This window comes from Epinephelus moara, chromosome 3, assembly GCF_006386435.1.
Source record: "Epinephelus moara isolate mb chromosome 3, YSFRI_EMoa_1.0, whole genome shotgun sequence".
In the NCBI taxonomy this organism is placed as follows: Eukaryota; Metazoa; Chordata; class Actinopteri; order Perciformes; family Serranidae; genus Epinephelus; species Epinephelus moara.
The window spans coordinates 11739252-11758701 of NC_065508.1; the positions used below are offsets into that span (position 1 = coordinate 11739252).

The window sequence follows — 19450 nt, forward strand, 5'->3', positions numbered from 1 at the left end:
ACCATACGGGCATATAATTATAGTTTAAAATGTTGTATTTTTCTGTTTAACCCTCAGCAGCCCACTTTATCTCAGGGTTTTATTTGTCAGTTACACCAATGTTAAAATTAGAGAGACATGTAACTCTGGAAATTATTTCTACTGAACTATAGAGTGAAGTATGACTGTTGTGTCAGAATATTGTCTCCTCTGTACAAAACAAAGGGTAACCATGTTATTGTGTTGTCTTTGCACCACTAGAGGGTGCTGTGGCTCAGCTGACTTTCAAACATACAGCAGCATGAAGAGAACTGAACGAACAAAATACATAAACGACATTATAAGGTGACATTTAGACTCTTTTTATTCATGTCCAACAATACACAACAATTAAAAAACCCTCAATTCAGAATAAACAACTCTAGATTGCTGAATGAATGGTCAACACCAAAATAATTTATTAAGAAAATAAACATACGTCTTCAAAAATATACAGTCGTTATGCTTCATGAACACTGACTGAACTCTCAGTGAGTGAAAGAGTCGTCTACAGACACATTCACATTTGTGGTGAACCGTAACAACTTTACAGACATGTTGAAATACTTCCAGGTACGAGGTGAGAGGATGCTTCAAGATGCAGTGTAATACTGTTGGTTCACCGTGGAGGAAATGCTGGAGAGGGAAACACTTCCTCGAACAGGTAGTCCACATGAGATATAAAACCCTAACCACTTGGTGAGTCCGTATTTTAAAAACTCCACCCGTGTTTAGACATGAACACCGCACATTAGTCTTACAAACAATTCAAAAATACACATGAGACACTTTAAAAACTTTTCTGTGAGGTTTAGTTACTGCTGAACTGGAAGTCCGTGTTTCAGGTGCATCCACATCTTGGAACAGCGACGCTGGTTTACAGGGTATTCCTCTTTCACTTAGCTGGGATGTGGAGTCTCTGTTGCTTTCAAATTCTGAGGAGAGAAAAAAGACACATGTTCACATATGACTGGAAATACTTTCATGGTTCAAAGAGGAGTATCTAGAGGATTTATGATTGTAAATCACACATCAGGGCTGCATCCTCTGACTGTGGTGCTTTGATCCATCTTGTCAGCTGTAAAAGTGAAGCTATCTGCATGACTGGAGGCCACGAGTGTGAGTGGAAGATTATGTTTCTGTGATTTGGGTGAGTGATTACAGCTGGATTTATAGTTGTGCATTAAAGGGTTTCAGACTTCAGGGCTCTGGCGGTGACAGCGATGCCACGTGCCCAATAACTGTGACTGGTCAGCTTAGGCTGCTTGTGTTTTTTCCAGAGGAGATGCTGAGAGTAAAGCAAACTTTGATGAGACTGAAGACAGCTCAGTAGTCCTATTTTTTTTTCAGTGACACACAACTGTCCCAAAAAATATTAATAAAATGTCCGAAAAATTATTGATAAAATGTCCGAAAATATTAAGAAAATGTCTGAAATATTATTAATAAAATATAGGATAAATATTCATAAAATGTCTAAAAAAATATTAACAAAATGTCTGAAAAATATTAATAAAATGTCTGAAAATTAATTAATAAAATGTCTGAATTTTTTTAAAATAAAAAGCCCGACAAATGTTAATAAAATGTCTGACAAACTATTATAATTATAATTCAGCTTGATACAGCCTGGTCATGTACAATACATAATACATACTGTAGTAGTGTTGTGTAGGTGTGATATCGATGGGTGTAATCTGATACTTAACAGTAAATCTAAACCTTCAGGGTCAGTATCTTTAGCAGGACCCCCTATAACTCCCATTAGACCACAGTTTCTATTGAGAATGAGACCCTTTGTCTCAGTGAGACTACATGTTTAAATAAAGGTTAAATAGATAAATAAATAAATTACACTTTCATCAAATATAAAGCCGTCTGGAGCAGCTGTGAACGCAGAGCGGGTGGTCCACTTATTCCAGAGTTGGCGGTTCCATTCCTGGTTCTTCATACCCATGTGTCGAAGCGTTTTTAGGCAAGAACCTGAACTCCAAATTGCTCCTGACGGTTGGCCAGCACCTTTCATAGTATCTTGCTGCCATCAGTGTGTGAGTGTGTGTGGATGAGAGGCAAATATTGCAAAAAAGCACTTTATAAATGCAGTTCATTTCTTAAAACCTTAATTTTCCCAAATTTTCTCACGCAATCTTGTTAGTGTTATGACAAATATTAGTGATTATTATTAGTATCACTTATTTTCTGTTAATGAGGTAAAGGACTATAAAAAATATCCCTTTGAACAAAAAAACAAAAACAAACTCAGGCTTCAGACTGTTCTGAACACTCTGTGTTTTCTACTTTTAAGACAAGCTGACATCAGTTCGGGAACGCTGACCAATCAAAGCACATAAGGGCTTTTTCAGGATGAGGCTTAAAGTGACGGGTGCAAAAAAGGAGCATTTAAGACAAAGAGTGAATACAATTGATCCAGCACAGACAGTATAAGGAAAATAAAGTGTTATAAAGCATGTCAACATGTTGTAGTTGAAATACAAGTATGAAAATGAGATAGGTATCTTAAGCGTACATTAGTTTCAGCTACTTATTTACAAAAAAATATATCTGGATTTTATCAACCTTTATGTTGATCTAAAAGCAAAAACACAAACACAGTGCCAGCACTCTGTGACTTTACTTTTTTTGACATTATCATCTTATAATTTGTACGTCCTCTTAATTTTTCTCCTTACATTCTACTGTCAGTAGACTACTACTACTGCTGGGCCAAAGTCAATTGAAAGAAAACTAATTAACAGGAATTAAGATAACCAATTCATATTTTAAGTAATTTATTAAGAAAAAAGATGTCAACTTGAATGTATGACATTTTATTACATATCAGATTAAAGATCTAATCATTAATAAAAAAAAAAGAAATCAGGGTGTTTTTTATTGAAAATTGTTTAAACCAAAAAACCAACTAACACCACTGAGCATCACCTGTGAGTAGTTGTACAGAGACACCATGGGCTCTGGTCTGGTGTAGTCGGGCGGGTTAGCGTGGGGGTCGTAGCCCAGGCGAGCCAGCATGGGGGCGATTTCAGCCATGTCACTTATCACATCAGGGGGTATGTGCCCCACCCACTTGGAGAGGGCGTCTGTGTTTACTGGCTTCATCACTTGGTCTGTGGAGCGCTCCACCCTGCACACAAACACAAGGTTAGTTAGTGTGTGTTCCACTGTAATGCAATGAGTTTTATACTGAAGAGAAAATGCTCAAAAACAGATACTTGTTATGGGCCACTGAAGAGTGACAGAATCTATGGAGGTAAATTAAAACCATTCAAAGAAATAAAGTGGAATATAATATACATTGTCAAATCAATAGTCATTTTTAAACGTTTTTCTACCTAATTATGACACTTACATAAAAAGGAACTACAAAAATGTCAAAGAACGTATTTTATATTTCAGTTTATTTCTTTGTTTGATTTTTTTTATGTAGACATTTTAAATCTCCCATACCTATCAACCTATCTAACCAAAATAAATAGATATGTGTAACTGTGTAAACACATTTTAGAACCACATTTTGTGATAATTTACATTTATATAAATATATAAACATTTTATATAAAACATTTGTGTGACTAATATTGCACCAACCGTTGCATAACTAACCAAAATATGGGTGCTAATTCTCTCAGAATGTGGCCTAATTCCTTCAAATACACGCCAGGTTTGGGTTTTTGCAGTGTGGAGCGGCCAGATTTTCACCAAATCCCCCTGAGCTTCTGCCCTGCTAAGAGATGCTTCACTGGAATCACGACAGATAGGTAGTAGAGCAACACAAATTTAACATCAGCCAAGGAAGTCAGGAAGCTTTACTTGACCTTGAAAGGTTTGGCTGCTTTAGACGAAAACTCGCGTGTCCTGGTGGCTCAGTGGAATCAAATATATGATTTATTTTGTTACTTGTGCTGCATTTCAATTAAGTAAAAACAACGACACCATAATACACTTCCGGTAAATAATAACTAACTATGTAACTTGCAGGTGCAAGGTCACGGCTAAAATTGCAGACACTGAGGTCTGTTGTTCTGTGATGACACATATGTTGTGTTTTTATGGCTGATTATGATACATTTTAAAATTGGCTGTTTTTAGACATAGCAAATATACAGATACAATTTACACAAAATATGAATAAATACATTTTGTTTTCTCATAAAATTATTGATAATAACAGAGTCGCACTAGGGGGGATTTAAGTATTTTTAAATGTTTAAATTGGAGGTGGTTTAAGTAGTTGATATTCCCAGCGATGGCCCTATTCAGGTGGTGTAATTGTTTGTCTTTTTGAGGACAACTGGTCAATTATACACAAGATAACGTCACATGAAAAAAATTGTCAGTAGCTAAAACATGCTGTGACCGCACAAAGCTTTTTAACCTTTCAAAACTTCAGTGGTTAACATCAGGTTTCACTGTGACTTCCTGAAAACCAATGAGTTTCTTTCTAGCCATCAACAATCACAAAGAAATGATCACTTCATTAATTGATAAGTAAATACAGAAAAATAATCTTCAGCATTTCTGATAATCGATTAATCTTTTAAGTCATCAAAAATTATTCTCAGTCTAGATTTCTCTCGTCTACCTTGACAGTCATTGGGTTTTAGATTGTTGGTTGGACAAAGCAAGCTATTTAGTATTTCTCCTAATTTTTCCATCTTCTTACATTTAAAAAACCAAATGATTACATGAGAAAATAATAACCAGATTATGAATGGATAATGAAAATAATCCTAAATTGCAGCTATAGAAGAGACAGACTGAATCATTCCATCCCCATTCAAGTTAGCAGAGGGCTAAACCGGAAGAAGCCTGTAAGAGGAGGCCTCTTCTATGGACCACGCAGTCAGGGCAAATTTCTCTTTATACATCCATGGATAGAACGGGTGTGACATTTTTACGACATGTTATGTGTGCGACCTACCACTGCAAGATTAAAAATGCAGCTAGCAGCAGTTAGTAGCTAACTAAAAGAAGAAGAACAGCAGTTAAAATGTCAGAAAATTGGGGAGGGCCTGAGGTCCAGGTGCTCCTTATCCTCTAGGCAGGAGATGAGATAAACTGCCATATAACAGGGACGGTAAATGATTGTTTTTACCATGTCATGACATTGTTACTGTTTAGAAAGCCTTGCCCAACGTATGTTACATGTCACACTGAAGGCCGAAGCTATCGTGTTACACGTTGCACCCATCCCACCATCTGGAACGCTGGTATGCTATCTTAAATCCCACACTAGAGCAGCATTATGCCTGTGTCGTTTGGTTCTGTACAAAAAAGCAAAGATGGCGTAATGAAGGATCTTTGAGCAGCCCTGTCATGAGATCTCTGTGTAAAAGTGCTAGATAGAGAACTGTGAGATGTGAGAGTCACAGCAGTCTGTGAGAAATTACACCTTTTATCCTGAAATATACCGGCTCCTCAAAGCCAGCAAGGTGGGAGCTCACAGGAGGGATAATTATGCCAAATAAAAAACACAGTTGGATGAAGATCTGTGTAATTTTCCATCATTTACATGCAACACTTATTGAACCTTGACATTTGAAAAACTTAAAAGCAACTTGCCTTTTCAGGAAATGCATAAAACCTCAGTGTTTGAAACCGAAACTGTCGACATGACTAGACAACCACTAGAGACATACATTTTACATACTCACTTAGACAGAGACACGCCACCAGCTTTCCCAATGAGCTCTTCATGGTGCAGCACTGATGAGTCCCACTGCAGCTCTAGGAAGTGAAGCAACTTCCTCATTTCCTCCTCTGCATGGAGGACGAGTTGCTCATAGCGGACAGGCAAACATCTGGACTCCCCGGCCGCCTGGCACTGGCTGAACATGGTCTCAACAGCGCTGCTCCACTTGGTCAGACAATCCCTGTAGCTGGTCAGGTCAAAACCAGAGATGGTCACCTGTGAATGGAGGCAGAGAGATAAAATAAACACTTGAGACGTATCACGACAGAGAGTGAACACAGGGTGGAAAATTTATTGTGTCACAAAGTGTCACCAGTCACGTAGATGTTTGGAAACATGAGTGTGTGAGGAAGTTGGTCTGCCTATAGCCCTGATAAGTAAAGTACCCAGCATACCTTGCGTGATATCATGGAGTGGACGGTTGCCCGGCCGTCTCGTAGCATGAGCACAAATTTGGCCTTAGGGAAGATGCGTGACAGATACGACAGAGACTTCAAGGCGAACGGATCCTTGTTGCAAAGGCGAGGTGCAGGCTCCCCGTGGCCGACTATCACCTGAAACACATAAAATGAATATCACACCAAGGACTGCCTCAGCTGCTACATGCATACTGTTCCTTCTTAATACTCAAAATAACAACATGCTTCACTCAACACTCACCTCTAACAGGAACGCTCGCACGGCTGAGTCCAACACCTGGTCAGTGACGCCAGCCTCGTCCAGTCGTATCCTCTCCTTCACCGAGCGGCTCCAGGTGGCCCGCATGGCCAAGAGGCGCGGAATTACTCGGGTCTCTTCCCCACATCGCACAGAGTTGTGGGCATCCAGCATGACGCGCATCAGTGTTGTGCCGCTTCGAGGAAAGCCTCCAATAAAGATGAGGGGAGTGTCTTCAGGGAAGTGTTCAGTTAGAGATAAGCTCTGATTGGCTGAACCCAAATTGAGCTCCATCCACCGATACCGATGGCTTTTTGGAGGGCACTCTATCCCGCTCATGCCCAAGTAGAGCAGGGAGGCGGAGCAGAGGAGCACGCAGCCCAGCAGCAGGCTCGATCTGGTGTTCCTCATGGTTCAGATGCAGGACATGAAACAAAAACCAGGGGGACCTGAGGAGGTGGCTGGAATCAGATGTGTATGTAGCTATTTTAGTAAAGGTCAGTTCAAGAATTAGTTATACACTGACAGCCTAGATGATGAGGATGACTGCGACAAAGACAGCTGAGGTGATGCTGAGGAAGGCCTGGGGGAGGCCAGGGTGGTGGAGTCTCCTCGGGAGACTCCTCTCTCCTCTGCAGCTCCTCAGCTTTGGTGTTGGAGAGCAGGATCCAGGCCTGCTGCGCCCCACAGCCGGCCACGTCTCTTATCCATTGTTACTCCCTAAAACATGAGGACAACACGTCATGCACATTAGTTCATATTGCTTACCATCAAATACAGAATGCTTCTGTTTCTCCTGCAGTATGAGATCAGATTTCTTTTCCAAGCATGACTTCACTACTTGCTAAGTAACAAATAATCATAACATTTTAAATTTTCAATAAATGAGTAACTCCAGACATTAGCCACTGGCCTGCATGACTGAGCTATTATCAGCGAGCAGGGTGCGGTGGTGGCTGCTGTGTTATTTTGCCAAGAACACTTATACTCTCAGAGTTTCTGAAACGCATCCAGTTTTGTTCTCAAAGCAGTTATTTTGCATCTCTCCTCTGGGGAGCCACTGACCGTTAAGCCATATCAAAGTTCACTGCGGCATGCAGCGCAGACACTCTCCGGCAGTGTATCTGAATTCACTAATTACAGCCTGCTCATGTTTTTATTCTCGCTGACAGTTTCTGCCACACTGAAACGCAAAGCAGTTTGTTTAAGATCAGGTTACTATTGACCAAATAGGCCATACTGCAACTTCCCTATTTCCCTTCTGCAATGTGCCCACAAGTAGTTTCCCCAGCGTAAGCCAGAACCTAATTCCTCTTATTAGCATACAAAAAACTAAAATACACAAGCATGCAAAAATCACGGAATTCAGCTAACACTCTCACCTCTAAATGACATCACTGATGTGTCTAAATAAAACAGTGATTTCACTGCAGTGTTTGACTTACTTTTACAACAACATTACAGCTCTGAAACTAAAACTCACAGCACAACAGCCGTGTCACTTCCTACAGAAACTCTAGGCAAATATAGGATATGTCTCCCTCTCTCAGAGATATTTTGATTTCTGTCTTGTTCCGGCTGAACGTGCAGGGAGCCTAACATCTGGACGCCACGTGGGGAACTCTCCTCTCCCTGGGCTGGAGGAGCTGGCCTGTAAAATTCAGTTTAATGATCAAAGCAAAAAGGAAAAAACAGCTGGAAATGAGGACAACACGGCCTGGCTGGGATACTTAGGTGCTGCCTTAAGCCCCGCTAAGTCCGGTGGTATCCACAAGCTTTACATGTAATGCATTTCCATGCAGAGATTAAGCCACTTGGAGTTGGCAGAGAATTAGGCCATTGGCTTAAGACGAGTCTCGCCGCTTTTTTCTCCTCACAGATGAAGAGTCATATCATCCATATTAGAAAAATTGTATTTTCTCACAACTAAGAACTATTTTCATTATCAATTACTTTGTCATTACTTTCTCCATTAATCACTGGGTCTGTAAAATTTCTTGAGGTCTTCAAATTGCTTGATTATCAGCCTACAACACAAACATATTCAGTTCACTTTATATAAGACAAAGAAAACCAGCAGATATGTCAAGCTAAATGGGTATTTGGCATTTTTGCTGGAAAAAAATGACATACATGATAAATGTATTATTATTTTCTGTCCAACGACTTATCGATTAATTGTTTCAGCTCTATCTCATGACCTCTGGTATTAGCTGACCATGCAGATAGTTATGGTTTTATTTGCCCAGGTAGGTTCTGACAAGTCTGTTTCTGACGTTTTTGCCTCTACCTCAAGGTGAACTGAATTGTTTTATTTGTGGTGCTCAAAGTGCTGAAGCAACATCACACTCAGGCTAATCCACAGCTGTCAAATGTTTTCATTAGGACTATTCTTTGGAAGAAAACAGTTGCAATGAAAACTCTGCAAGAGCGAGACACTGTTTCTAGTAAGATGTTGCTGTTGAATTTTTGATTGCGTTCAGCTCCACTGTATTGGAGCAGAAGCAGGAATCTCAGGGAGGGATCTCTGGGACCAAGGCAAACAAATCCAAACCTATCTGCTTGGCTAGACATGACCAGAGTTTTTGTTTTTCCATGAAGTGGTTTCTGCACAGACTAACAGTGAACACCTACTCGATAAATCAAGGGGTTGACCTTGAAAAGGCCACTGCGCTCGCTGATCAGGAACAAGCCAACAAACAAAGTCTATAATAAGCAGAAAACAGTGACCTATGATTACAGTCAGTGGCTGGCATGAAAGAAAGCAGCAAACTAACGTCTTTGAGCAGAAGATTGTCAGGAAATCCAAAGCCAGTGTCACCTCCTCCTCTTCACAGGAGGAACACAGACTTCCTGCCAAAGGGAAGGTCTGACAGGGAGAACATCGCCTACATTTACCCTGAACTCAGGTTAATGCGTTAATATATTACTGTCAAGAGCCCAACCACTCTTAGAGCTGTTTCCTTGAATGCTCCATGTTGAATTTAAGACTCTAGAGGTGCAGCTTGTAGGATTTGGGGGGATATTTTGGCAGAAATGGAATACACAAAGTCTTTTCATTCATGTATAATCACCTGAAAATAAGAGCTGCTGTGTTTTTGTTACCTTAAAATCAGGCGGGTCCTCGTCTATGGATATTGTCATGTTGCACAACCATGTCTGTACAGTAGCCCAGAATGTACAAACCAAACACTGGCTCTAGATAAGGCCATTTGCATTTTCGCATCTGCCACTTTAGTTAGCAGACCCTTTGCAATGACAGCATCAGACACAAAACACTGATTATTTAACATGAAGCTGCTTTATTCAGTTTTTTTTTTACCAGTTGAAATCACCAAGTCTGGTTGTTTTGGAAGGAGGAAGAGGCCTCTTTGGATTATTTACCTCCTGGCAAAAACCTCCTGAACATCTGGATCTTAAATTACAAGACAAAAAAGGTGAGCACACATTAGATGGTGCTGTCTCCGACATGCCAAACAGCCTCGGAGAAACACTGATTTGTAACATGAAACTGCTTTATCCTGTGTTTTTACAGGTTTAAATCACTGAGTCTGTTTGTTTGGATAGGAGGAGACCTCTGGGGATGATTTGCCTCCTGGTAAAAACCCTCCTGAACAACAAACACTGAAGGATTTCTAACTGGGAGAAGTTTCAGCTGGGTGCAATCTGCAATCCTCACCGCTAGATGCCACTAAATCCCCCTAAATCTTACATACTGTTCCTTTAAAGTAGTTTATTTATGTATGGGCTATTCTTCTTTTCTTTATTCTACACTACTATGACAGTTTTCTCTCAGTGGCAAAAATGTGAAATGAACTGAATGTCCTAAGCAGTACGTGTTTGTTGCAGCTGCTTCCCTTTTTGCTGCACAATTTGTGTGGTGAACCAGGTGCATGTTGGTGATATCTAGCAACACACTGTCAAGGAATCTTGCCTCCTTGTTCAATGACACCGACCTCCTGAAAGTCTTGAGAGGGAGAGCAGATTGTCTCTGGTTGATGCATTACTTTCACAAAGGTTGGATCTGTTTCCTTGAGTGCCCTCCACTGAATGATTGTCTTCAACAACAGCTCTGTGTCTTCATGCATTTTTGTGTGGGACATTCTTGCTCTCTGTGCTGCAATGACAGCTCCCTCTCAGTGGCACAAAATGTGAAATGTATGAAAAGGTACATATTCAATTGCAGCTGCTTCAACATGAAGAACTGCTGCCTTTCTGCCGCGTTGCACAAATCTACATTGAGCAAGGTGCGCGTTGGTGGGAATATCATAAACAGGTCAAAGCTATCACCGCAGTCAACGGTGTGTGTAGTAATAGGATTATTCCACGGCTGCAAAGCGAAGGCCCAGCAGCCACCAACATCTGGCCTGACTCGACGATACATCTCGTCTGCAAAAATGCACCCGAGGCACGAAGCCACCAGGTGAATGACCTGCTAACAGTCAGACACACCGTGACAGACCAGCGGCCACCTACGGCTCACCAGAACAAGCCTGTCAGTGTACCCTGTACAAATAGACTCATTTAGCTGTCTGTGGGGAGCTAACACACGTCGTAAATATATCAGACCCGTTGAAAATGGTGTTCACTCACCAGTGCCGGGGAAACTGCCGAAATGCGAAGAAAAAAAACATGAACATTGATCCAAAAACCAGCAGCTCCTCTGTCCACACCGGTGTTTCCTCTCATGTGGGGAATCTACCGGCGGAGCTCACGACGCCATTTAGTATTTTTAAAAGACATTTAATTACAAAACGTCTCGCCGCTGGTTCCTGGTGTAACTTTGCACCGTGAGAAGTCGAGCTGTATCTACCGTTAAGAGGGGGAAAAACCCCAGTGAGCACGAGCGCAGCCAGGCGGAGAAAGCGGAGCTCTGATTGGTCAATGCACGTTCTGAATGCTAATACACATCTGCTTGGGCGATTCCTATTGGCGGAGATTTTAAAGGACAATTCCGCCGCAGTCACAAACCCAGTGTGTTTTTTCTGTTTCACACTCGAGGCTAAAATTACTTTACTTCATCGATTCGTGTGCTCTCAGTAAAAGCCCGCTGGGGAAATCTAATCACAGTGTGGGATTTAGCTGAGGTTACACCCAACTCATCTCATTTACCCAGCTTTTCATTAGTGAAACAGATTCTGGTAACTCTTTTAGTATGACACGGATCTTCATGAAACACTGCGGCCTCTGTGGAGGACCAAATGTGACTAAATTACACTGGTAAAGCCTGTCAAAGAGCAGTAAATAAAACATATAACATAACGACTGAAATTCATAAATGAGTGATGAGATGCATCAATAATAAATAAATTAAGTGCTTATTAAACATGACGAGCCTGATAAAAGGTGTAAAATAAAATCAAGTTTAAGAAAATAGATGACTTTCTCCTTGTGTTGACTACAGGTATTTATTTCTCTATATACATTGATAATAAACCCTCTTAGCTTGATTTACGTCAAGTTGTCTTTGCTATTAAAAATGGATGGACAATGCCAAGTCAACACTAAGTAGATAGCACATCCCTGTTGCTGCATGAAGGACACACCGTGATTAAAAAAAAGGAAAAATCATGGCCAGATTAACCTTCTTGGCATCTGAGAGGACAAGGATGAGCTGATTGGCCCCTATTAACCCGTGTTCATCCCACTCTGTGCAACATGTACAGTTTGTCCATGCTACACTAGTACCTGGCCCCAGCTTTCCTGTAAAGGAAAACACATTTAGACTCCCTCACCTCACTTTAAATAGTACAAATCACCTTAAAAGGACAGTTCACAGTTTTTTTAACACATGAAGCTACTGATCAGTATAGATTATTTAGCTGTGAGTCGAAGAGTGCTGGAGATATTAACCATAGAGATGTCTACCTTCTCTAAAATATAATGGACCTAGATTGCACTCAGCTTGTGGTGCTCAGAGCACCAAAAATACATTTTAAAACGTCAACAACCATTCCATCCATCAATTTTCATCCGCTTATCCAAGGCCAGGTTGCGGGGGCAGCAGGCCGAGCAAAGCACCCCAGGCATCCCTCTCCCCAGCAATGCTTTCCAGCTCCTCCTGGAGGACCCCAAGGTGTTCCCAGGCCAGATGAGACATGTAGTCCCTCCAGTGTGTTCTGGGTCTGCCCTGGGGCCTCCTACCAGTAGGACGTACCCAGAACACTTCCAGCGGGAGGCGCCCAGGAAGCATCCTGATCAGATGCCCGAACCACCTCAACTGACCCCTTTCGACACAAAGGAGCAGCAGCTCTACTCTGAGCTCCCTCCGGATGTCTGAGCTCCTCACCCTATCTCTAAGGCTGAGCCCAGCCACCCCACAGCGGAAACTCATTTCGGTTGCTTGTATCTGCGATCTCATTCTTACGGTCACTATCTAGAGCTCATAACCTTCGCTTTACGGCTCAGCTCCCTCTTCATCATGACGGACTGGTGCAGCGCTTGCATCACTGCAGAAGCTGCACCAAACCGCCGATCCACCTTACGCTCCATTCTAACCTTACTTGTGAACAAGACCCTGAGATACTTCAACAACGTCTCTCTCAGAAATCATGACTTGTGTGTTAAGACATGCTTGTGTAAAGTAGGAACTGATGACATGCTTATCATGTCACCACAGCATAAAGAGGCATCCTAAAAGTTGCTCAGTTAGTCTGACCTGGAGCTGAAAAACAAGATGTGAAATGAATTACAAAACTACTACTTCACTGTCATTTCACAGCAGCACTCTCTGTTTCTGTTTCAAAATCAGTCATCCAATCAGTATGCGAAGATTGAGGACTGTATCTGGATGCTAATGAGGTCACGTAAGAGGTCTGTGTGTAGTTCAAGAGTACGTGTCTGTATAAATATGTGGATGGATAGGTAAGTGGGTAGCAGATCTTGAGAACATAACAGATTATAATCTCATGCAAGGTGTTAAGCGAGCACAGGAAATTGTGATATATTAACAGGAAGCTCAAAACAGAAAGATATATAAGTCTAACCATCACATCCTTCCTCTGTAACATCACAACATCCCAGCACAGAACACACAAGATAATCTAGAGCCTGCAGTCGAAGAGCTCATGTATCAGTCTTAGGTTTACATCCTGTGCAATCAATGTGTTGTTATAGCATCCTATCAACGTGAAAGATTATGTGTGCTGAGCGAAATGATTACAATATATTTTGAGAATAATTTACTATTTAGTACCACTAGAGACTGCCACTGCAGACCTAAGACAGTCTCCTAAATAAATATATGTTCAGCAAATCTAAAGACTACGTAAGGAAGCGTATATTGCACTCACTCTGAAAAAGAAAAATAGATTAATATTTCTGACTTTTGAGAAAAAAAAAATATTAAAAAAAATCTGTTGTTGCTCTGAATTAACAAAATTATCTCATTAATTCAGAAAAACAGCTGTTTTTTTTCTCTAGTGGATGCGTAACGCCTGTTCTGCCTCTGCGTTGCATTCACAGACCTACAGGTCAATGCAGAGAGAGGATACACTGAAGGTGACACCACCATCGCCTGACTGTGAAGTGGGTTTCAGATTATAGTCTTAATTTAGCACCAGTTCTTCACAGTCTGTCGTGTACCTGCACCTATTTCATACGCCCTTGTATGCACATTGACATTCAGAAAAAGCCTGCAGTTGTGCTGAATGCAAATGCTGTGGTATTAACCCTCCCTGTCCGCTGATCACGTCGTTCAAAGTGACAAAAAGCAGCAGACACATTTCAGCTGTTATGTTTAATGCAGCCACAGAAGGAAAAGATCAGTGTGTTTTAAAAAAGACTGAATGAATAAAAGACAACAATCACCTCTTGGTGCACACGGTCTGCTCTCTTTGTTATTACATAGCTGCTCTAATGATACTGTCTAACCTCATGTTAGTGCTATACCAAAGTTTAAATGCATGACTGACTTATATTACAGCTTGGGAGATCACACAGCAGTAAAAACCCTTATTTCTACACACCACGGTAGAAACTGACAACTAAAATTGAGTCAGAAACCAAAAATATACCAAGTTAAGAGCAGACTGTCTCTGCATGAACATTATCTGATGTGAAATACAAATTAGACCAGTCAGATGCAAAACAAGACATGAGTGACTCACAGTCTGAAAACCGGTTCTTATGAAAGCATGTGCATGTGAATACAAAAACAATCTTCCTCCATTCATTAAATGATCTACCTTAATATGAATTATTTAATGAATCATTTTAATGGCAATGAGCCAGGACGCCATTGTGCTTCCCTCTGTCAGCATGTTGTTCAGTTCAAACTGATGCAAAATGGCACACAGAAAAGCCATCTTGCATCACAGGCAAAGGGAACCAGGCCAGTTCTCCACCTGTGGGTCATTTGTGGCCCGTCACTGTGTCATGACTGCTCAGCAGCTTCATCCATCTCTGCATCTGCTGGAGCTGTGTTCTCCTGCTCAGGGTCGCCAGGTAGGACGTCTGCGATTGTCTGAATGAGCTCCTCGATCTGCTCCTCTGACAGCCGCTCCTCACTCTCCTCCACCATCTGAACACAAACAGGAAATTATGGGTCACTGATTTTATTTTCCTCTTTATTATTGTGTTTTTTAAAATGTCGTTCTGTTAAATCAGTTTATCTGAAGTTGTCAAAACATTCTCGTCTCAAGCTCCATTTGCAACACATATTTTCTTCAGCAGATTGCAGGAGTTTGCCAGGTGGCATGGAAATGCAGAAGTTTAAATTTCCAAAATGGATAAGAAGTCCTTGAAGGGGACATGTTACGCACATCTCTGGGTTCATATCTTTATTTTGGGTGTCTACTAGAAATTGCTCACATGCTTTGATGTTTAAGAACACATCATCTCTCAGACTGTTCATTGTTTTGTCTAACATGTGGGTCCGACAACATGATACTCACAAATCACAAAAAGCATAATTTGGCCCCTTTAAAGTACTGCAAAAACTGCATATTTGAAGATCTACTATTCCAAGACAACTGGAGAAATCCGTCTGCTGATGATCACCTGATGCGACAGAAAGCACCAAAACAGCCACTAACTGGAGCTCAAGGTGCCAACTTTGTTTCCAAGATCAAAAATAAACAAACCTAAATTCATCCGTACATTATTTACCACTCAAACATTCTTCTATGCCATTTCTTTTTATTCCTGCATGAGTGCATGGTTTTGTAGCTCTGGATACAGGCAGACTCAAATGACAGCAAGAGGTAACTACAGATTAGGAACTAAATCTCAGGAATCATGTAATTTGAAGTCAGTAAACAAGACGGAGCATGTTTGTGTCTACCAGCTGAACCAGTCTGAGATCACTATCTAGCTGTGTAAATATACTTTCCATCTCAGTGAGTCCAGACTGTGCCACTACAGTGTACTGATGTTCCTGGGGTTGAGCTGGATGTTTGAAAATACTTTATGAGCTGGGTGTGCAAGCTGTGCATGACATCTTCTGCAGTGATGTCCACCTCCATGAGAGCATCAGTGACACAGATTCTGACATTTCAAATGTCCCACCAGTGAGTGACTGTGGCAGTGATTTCCCCTCTATAATGGGATCAATACAGACATGCACAGTGCAGAAATGGCCCCACACCACTTGTGTTTGGAAATAGTGGCACACATTTAGTTGGTCAAAAATAAAACTTGGCCTATGAATTGTAACTACAGAGTTTTAAAGCAGTGGTTCCCAGCTGGTCCAGCCACGGGGTCCAGATTTCTCCTTAGTCATTAGTTCAAGGTCTACACAGTTCAATACACCCAGCGTTATACTAGCGTTTGGCCGTGTTGTCAAGCTTGTTTTCAGTCTCTGTCAAGTAGCTGTCCATTATTGACTCATTCTACAGCAAGAAACAGCACTTCAAAATAAAAACTCTGTGCCAGAAATCCAATGCACTTAAATAATAAAGTGTGTTTTTTTTTTTTTTTTTACAAACTTGACATGTCTGTGAGTTTTGGTCCATTCAGAATGGAACCATGACCCACTTTTGGACCGTGACCCACCAGTTGGGAACCACTGTCTTAAAGGACAAGGCTGGCATTATACTATTCTGATTGTCAACAAATCCCATGAAAAAAAAACCTAGCAGCCCATTTCTCAGTAGTAGACTATAAAAATGGGACCCATTGCCTCCCTGCTTGGCACTCAGCATCAGGGGCTGGAATTGGGAGGTTAGATCACCACATGATTCCCGAGCACGGCACCGCTGCTGCTCACCGCTCCCTCAGGGGATGGGTCAAATGCGGAGAACAAATTTCACACACTCAGGTGTGTGACAATCAGTGGAACTTGAACTTGAACTAGTCCCCTTCCTTGTCTGAGGCACTCAGCCCTAAGCCCATTCTAAAACAAGTCACAAACATATAGTTTCATTTTTATGTAATTTACTGGACAGCTGTAATTTTTAAAAACATTACTCAAACAGGAATGAAAAGTGCATTTGTTGGGGACTATTTTCACCTGCACATGAATACACATTTGGTGCTCTAATGAGTGTATTTTTTAGCAGCAGGTTGTGTATGTGTGACTGACTCAAAGAAAACTGCTCCTGTTCACTGTAATGAAGTAAAAATGTCACCCGGTGCAACAGTGACGCTCACTGATGCGTTTCTATTGTTTCATACAGACAGAACATTTTAGAAGGATCACTTTGTCATTGGCCTTTTTGTGGAATATGTTGACAAAAAGAAAAAAATATCACCAGACTTTTTCTTTAAACGAGTCTTCCTATATCCTCCTGAGACCCATAGTCCTCATTCAAGGACATTACATTTTGGGTTTGCTGCACCTGATACTCCACTGAGCTTAATTTAGACCGGTTGCCCATATAACTAGGAGATATTAAAAATGCATTACAAATAAAAGTTCAGGTCTCAAAAGGATATAAAACCCTACAGTAAAAAATATGTGAAAGGATCAGGGAAATGCACACCAGTAGTGAAGAAGAGATAAAGAGAGGTAATGTAACATGTTATAACAGTTTAGTAAAACACTCACTAGCTGAATTTCCACTGCTGTCTGTGGCCGGTGGTTCAGTAGCTGCAGTTTTTCTGCCCTGATAGAGGAAAAATATCAATGAGCACTTGGTGTACGGAGCAGCACAAAAATACTGTGCATCTTATGTAATCTTTAACTTCCAAATGATAATATGAATGATAACATCTGTACTTTTATGAGATCTCACTGACTTTGTGAGTTTGTGAGGCATCATGGTGGTGAGGAATTCTTTGACGATCTCTGGACTCTGCCTGCAGCAGGGCGTCTTCGACAGGTACTTCAGCGTCTGTGTGTAAAGGGCAGAGAAAACCGTGGGCATGCTGCTGCAAAAGCGTAAAGGTGATGACACAGGCACACAGAGCAGGTTGAAGTGAGCTAAGAGAGGGAGAGGATGTGTGCCGACCTCATACATGATGGTGTTGAGGTTCTGCTGCCCGATGCTGTGTTTGTTCCTCCCGCTGTCCTTCCTCTGTTCCTTCAGGTCCGTCAGGAGTTTGAACACCTGAGAAACACACAGACAGACAAGTCTGAAGCAACACTAAACTATTCTCATCTCTTTACTGAACACTACAAAAAGATTTATGTAAAGCACTGAGACATAACACGTTACCTCATAGTTACTGAGCATAGCAGCGTTAGCGTTTTTCCTGAAAAGAAGAAAATAAAGTTTAAACACAGAGTCTCATTCTTTGTCTTTACAAACTGTTTATGTAAACAAATAATCTAAGATGAAAAGGCCAACTTTCTGGCGTGTGGAGCTTTTAACCAGATGTCACTGTCTTCACTTCCAGTCACTGAATGGAGACTGTAAAATGTGACTGAAAGTTCCCAAAGATGGTGGGGGTGGGAATCACCAGAGGATCCACGATATGATATGATCACAACACTTAAGTCATGATATGATATTATTGCAACTATAAATAAGTCCTGATATTGCAATTTATGGCCTTTTTTCAGCTTTGTCAACATCTGTTTGATCTAATAAGACAAAGTTTTCACTAAAAATGCAATTGATTATATTATTCTCACAGGCCACCCAAAATGTAATTTGTATTTGTAATATTAATAATATAAGGTCGATACTTGGCACTGTGTGATGATATGATATTGCCACACAGTGCCAGTGATACTATGTTGTATGAAATTTTTTTCCCCACCCCTAAAAGATGCATGGTGGACATTCGACTAGTTTGATAACATAAAAATAAGAAAATCGCTTATGATTATAAGGAAATTGTGATTTAGATTGACACACAGGAACAAATAAAGAAGGCTTTATTTATTTATTAAAAAGTGGATCTATCTAATCATTTTTTCATATCATTTTCTCGTTTAAAACATTTTCTTTAATTATTTTTTGTTTGTCTATAGAATGTATGAAAATATTTTTAAACGTATATTACAATATTACAAAAGCACAAAGTGGTATTCAACTCAGAGTAGGCCGACAAAACGCAAACATACTAAACTTTAACGTCAATTATCAGTGAAATGACACAAAAGACAGAAGAAAAACAGTAAATCATTACCCTCAATGACTTAATGCCTCAAATATGAACACTCATAGAGGCTCAGAGTTGTATTGGCAGCTGCCTGAACCAATAAAATAATGTTTTAGCTGACTTGTTCACCTTCAGAGTGTCTTATTATTATTTTAAAAAGACAGAGAACAATTTAGCGCTTTTCTTTTGCAGTCCCAGAGACCTGACAGTGTGTCTCAGCAGTCTGCTTCCCACAGCTCGGTCAATAAACTAACCGGAAACTGCGACAAACACGTTGTACCTTTAACCATACTGTTTAGCTACATTAATAAACAATAAATACCTGCCGGTTAACAAACTCATTGTGTCAAATTCTAGGGTTAAAATAAATTTAAAAAAAATTCTTACACTTCCATTTCGCCTGACGCTTAGCTTTGGTCCGTTGCAAATGTGCCCGTGTGGAAAATGTAACCGGGTCAAACGTTCCGCCCTGCATCAAGCTGGCTTTAGTGTTGGAAATTCAGCGTTTTTATGTGTTATTAATTAGAGAATAATAAAATAGTGAATAAAAAATGTGTCCGTGCTTGTGTTAGACAC

General features: G+C 40.7%; 2 protein-coding genes across 2 annotated transcripts; both read right to left on the reverse strand.

The window, feature by feature from the left end:
* Positions 1-317: 317 nt before the first annotated feature.
* Positions 318-11224, reverse strand: tpst1l (tyrosylprotein sulfotransferase 1, like). The gene is made up of 6 exons (XM_050040826.1): positions 10979-11224; positions 6389-7105; positions 6124-6282; positions 5691-5944; positions 2959-3160; positions 318-953 (listed from the first exon to the last, which is right to left on the reverse strand). Exons 2-6 carry the CDS (start codon positions 6794-6796, stop codon positions 918-920), a joined length of 1059 nt encoding a protein of 352 aa, XP_049896783.1. The 5' UTR covers positions 6797-7105; positions 10979-11224; the 3' UTR covers positions 318-917.
* A 2884-nt stretch (positions 11225-14108) lies between these two features.
* On the reverse strand, positions 14109-19327 carry crcp (calcitonin gene-related peptide-receptor component protein). Its single transcript, XM_050040292.1, has 6 exons — positions 19262-19327; positions 17983-18019; positions 17776-17874; positions 17564-17658; positions 17373-17430; positions 14109-14906 (listed from the first exon to the last, which is right to left on the reverse strand). Exons 1-6 carry the CDS (start codon positions 19267-19269, stop codon positions 14760-14762), a joined length of 444 nt encoding a protein of 147 aa, XP_049896249.1. The 5' UTR covers positions 19270-19327; the 3' UTR covers positions 14109-14759.
* Positions 19328-19450: the final 123 nt, after the last annotated feature.

What these genes read in the sequence shown, in the direction of transcription:
- tpst1l (XM_050040826.1), bottom strand. Translation starts at nt 6,796, where the DNA reads ATGAGGAACACCAGATCGAGCCTGCTGCTGGGCTGCGTGCTCCTCTGC. An exon ending in ACTCCATGATATCACGCAAG is followed by an intron (nt 5,945 to 6,123) that starts GTATGCTGGGTA and finishes CTCCATTCACAG; the next exon opens with GTGACCATCTCTGGTTTTGA. An exon ending in CTCTGTACAACTACTCACAG is followed by an intron (nt 954 to 2,958) that starts GTGATGCTCAGT and finishes TTCTCTCCTCAG; the next exon opens with AATTTGAAAGCAACAGAGAC.
- crcp (XM_050040292.1), bottom strand. An exon ending in ATGCCTCACAAACTCACAAA is followed by an intron (nt 17,431 to 17,563) that starts GTCAGTGAGATC and finishes TTCCTCTATCAG; the next exon opens with GGCAGAAAAACTGCAGCTAC. An exon ending in CAGCAGTGGAAATTCAGCTA is followed by an intron (nt 14,907 to 17,372) that starts GTGAGTGTTTTA and finishes GTTTGTGTTCAG; the next exon opens with ATGGTGGAGGAGAGTGAGGA.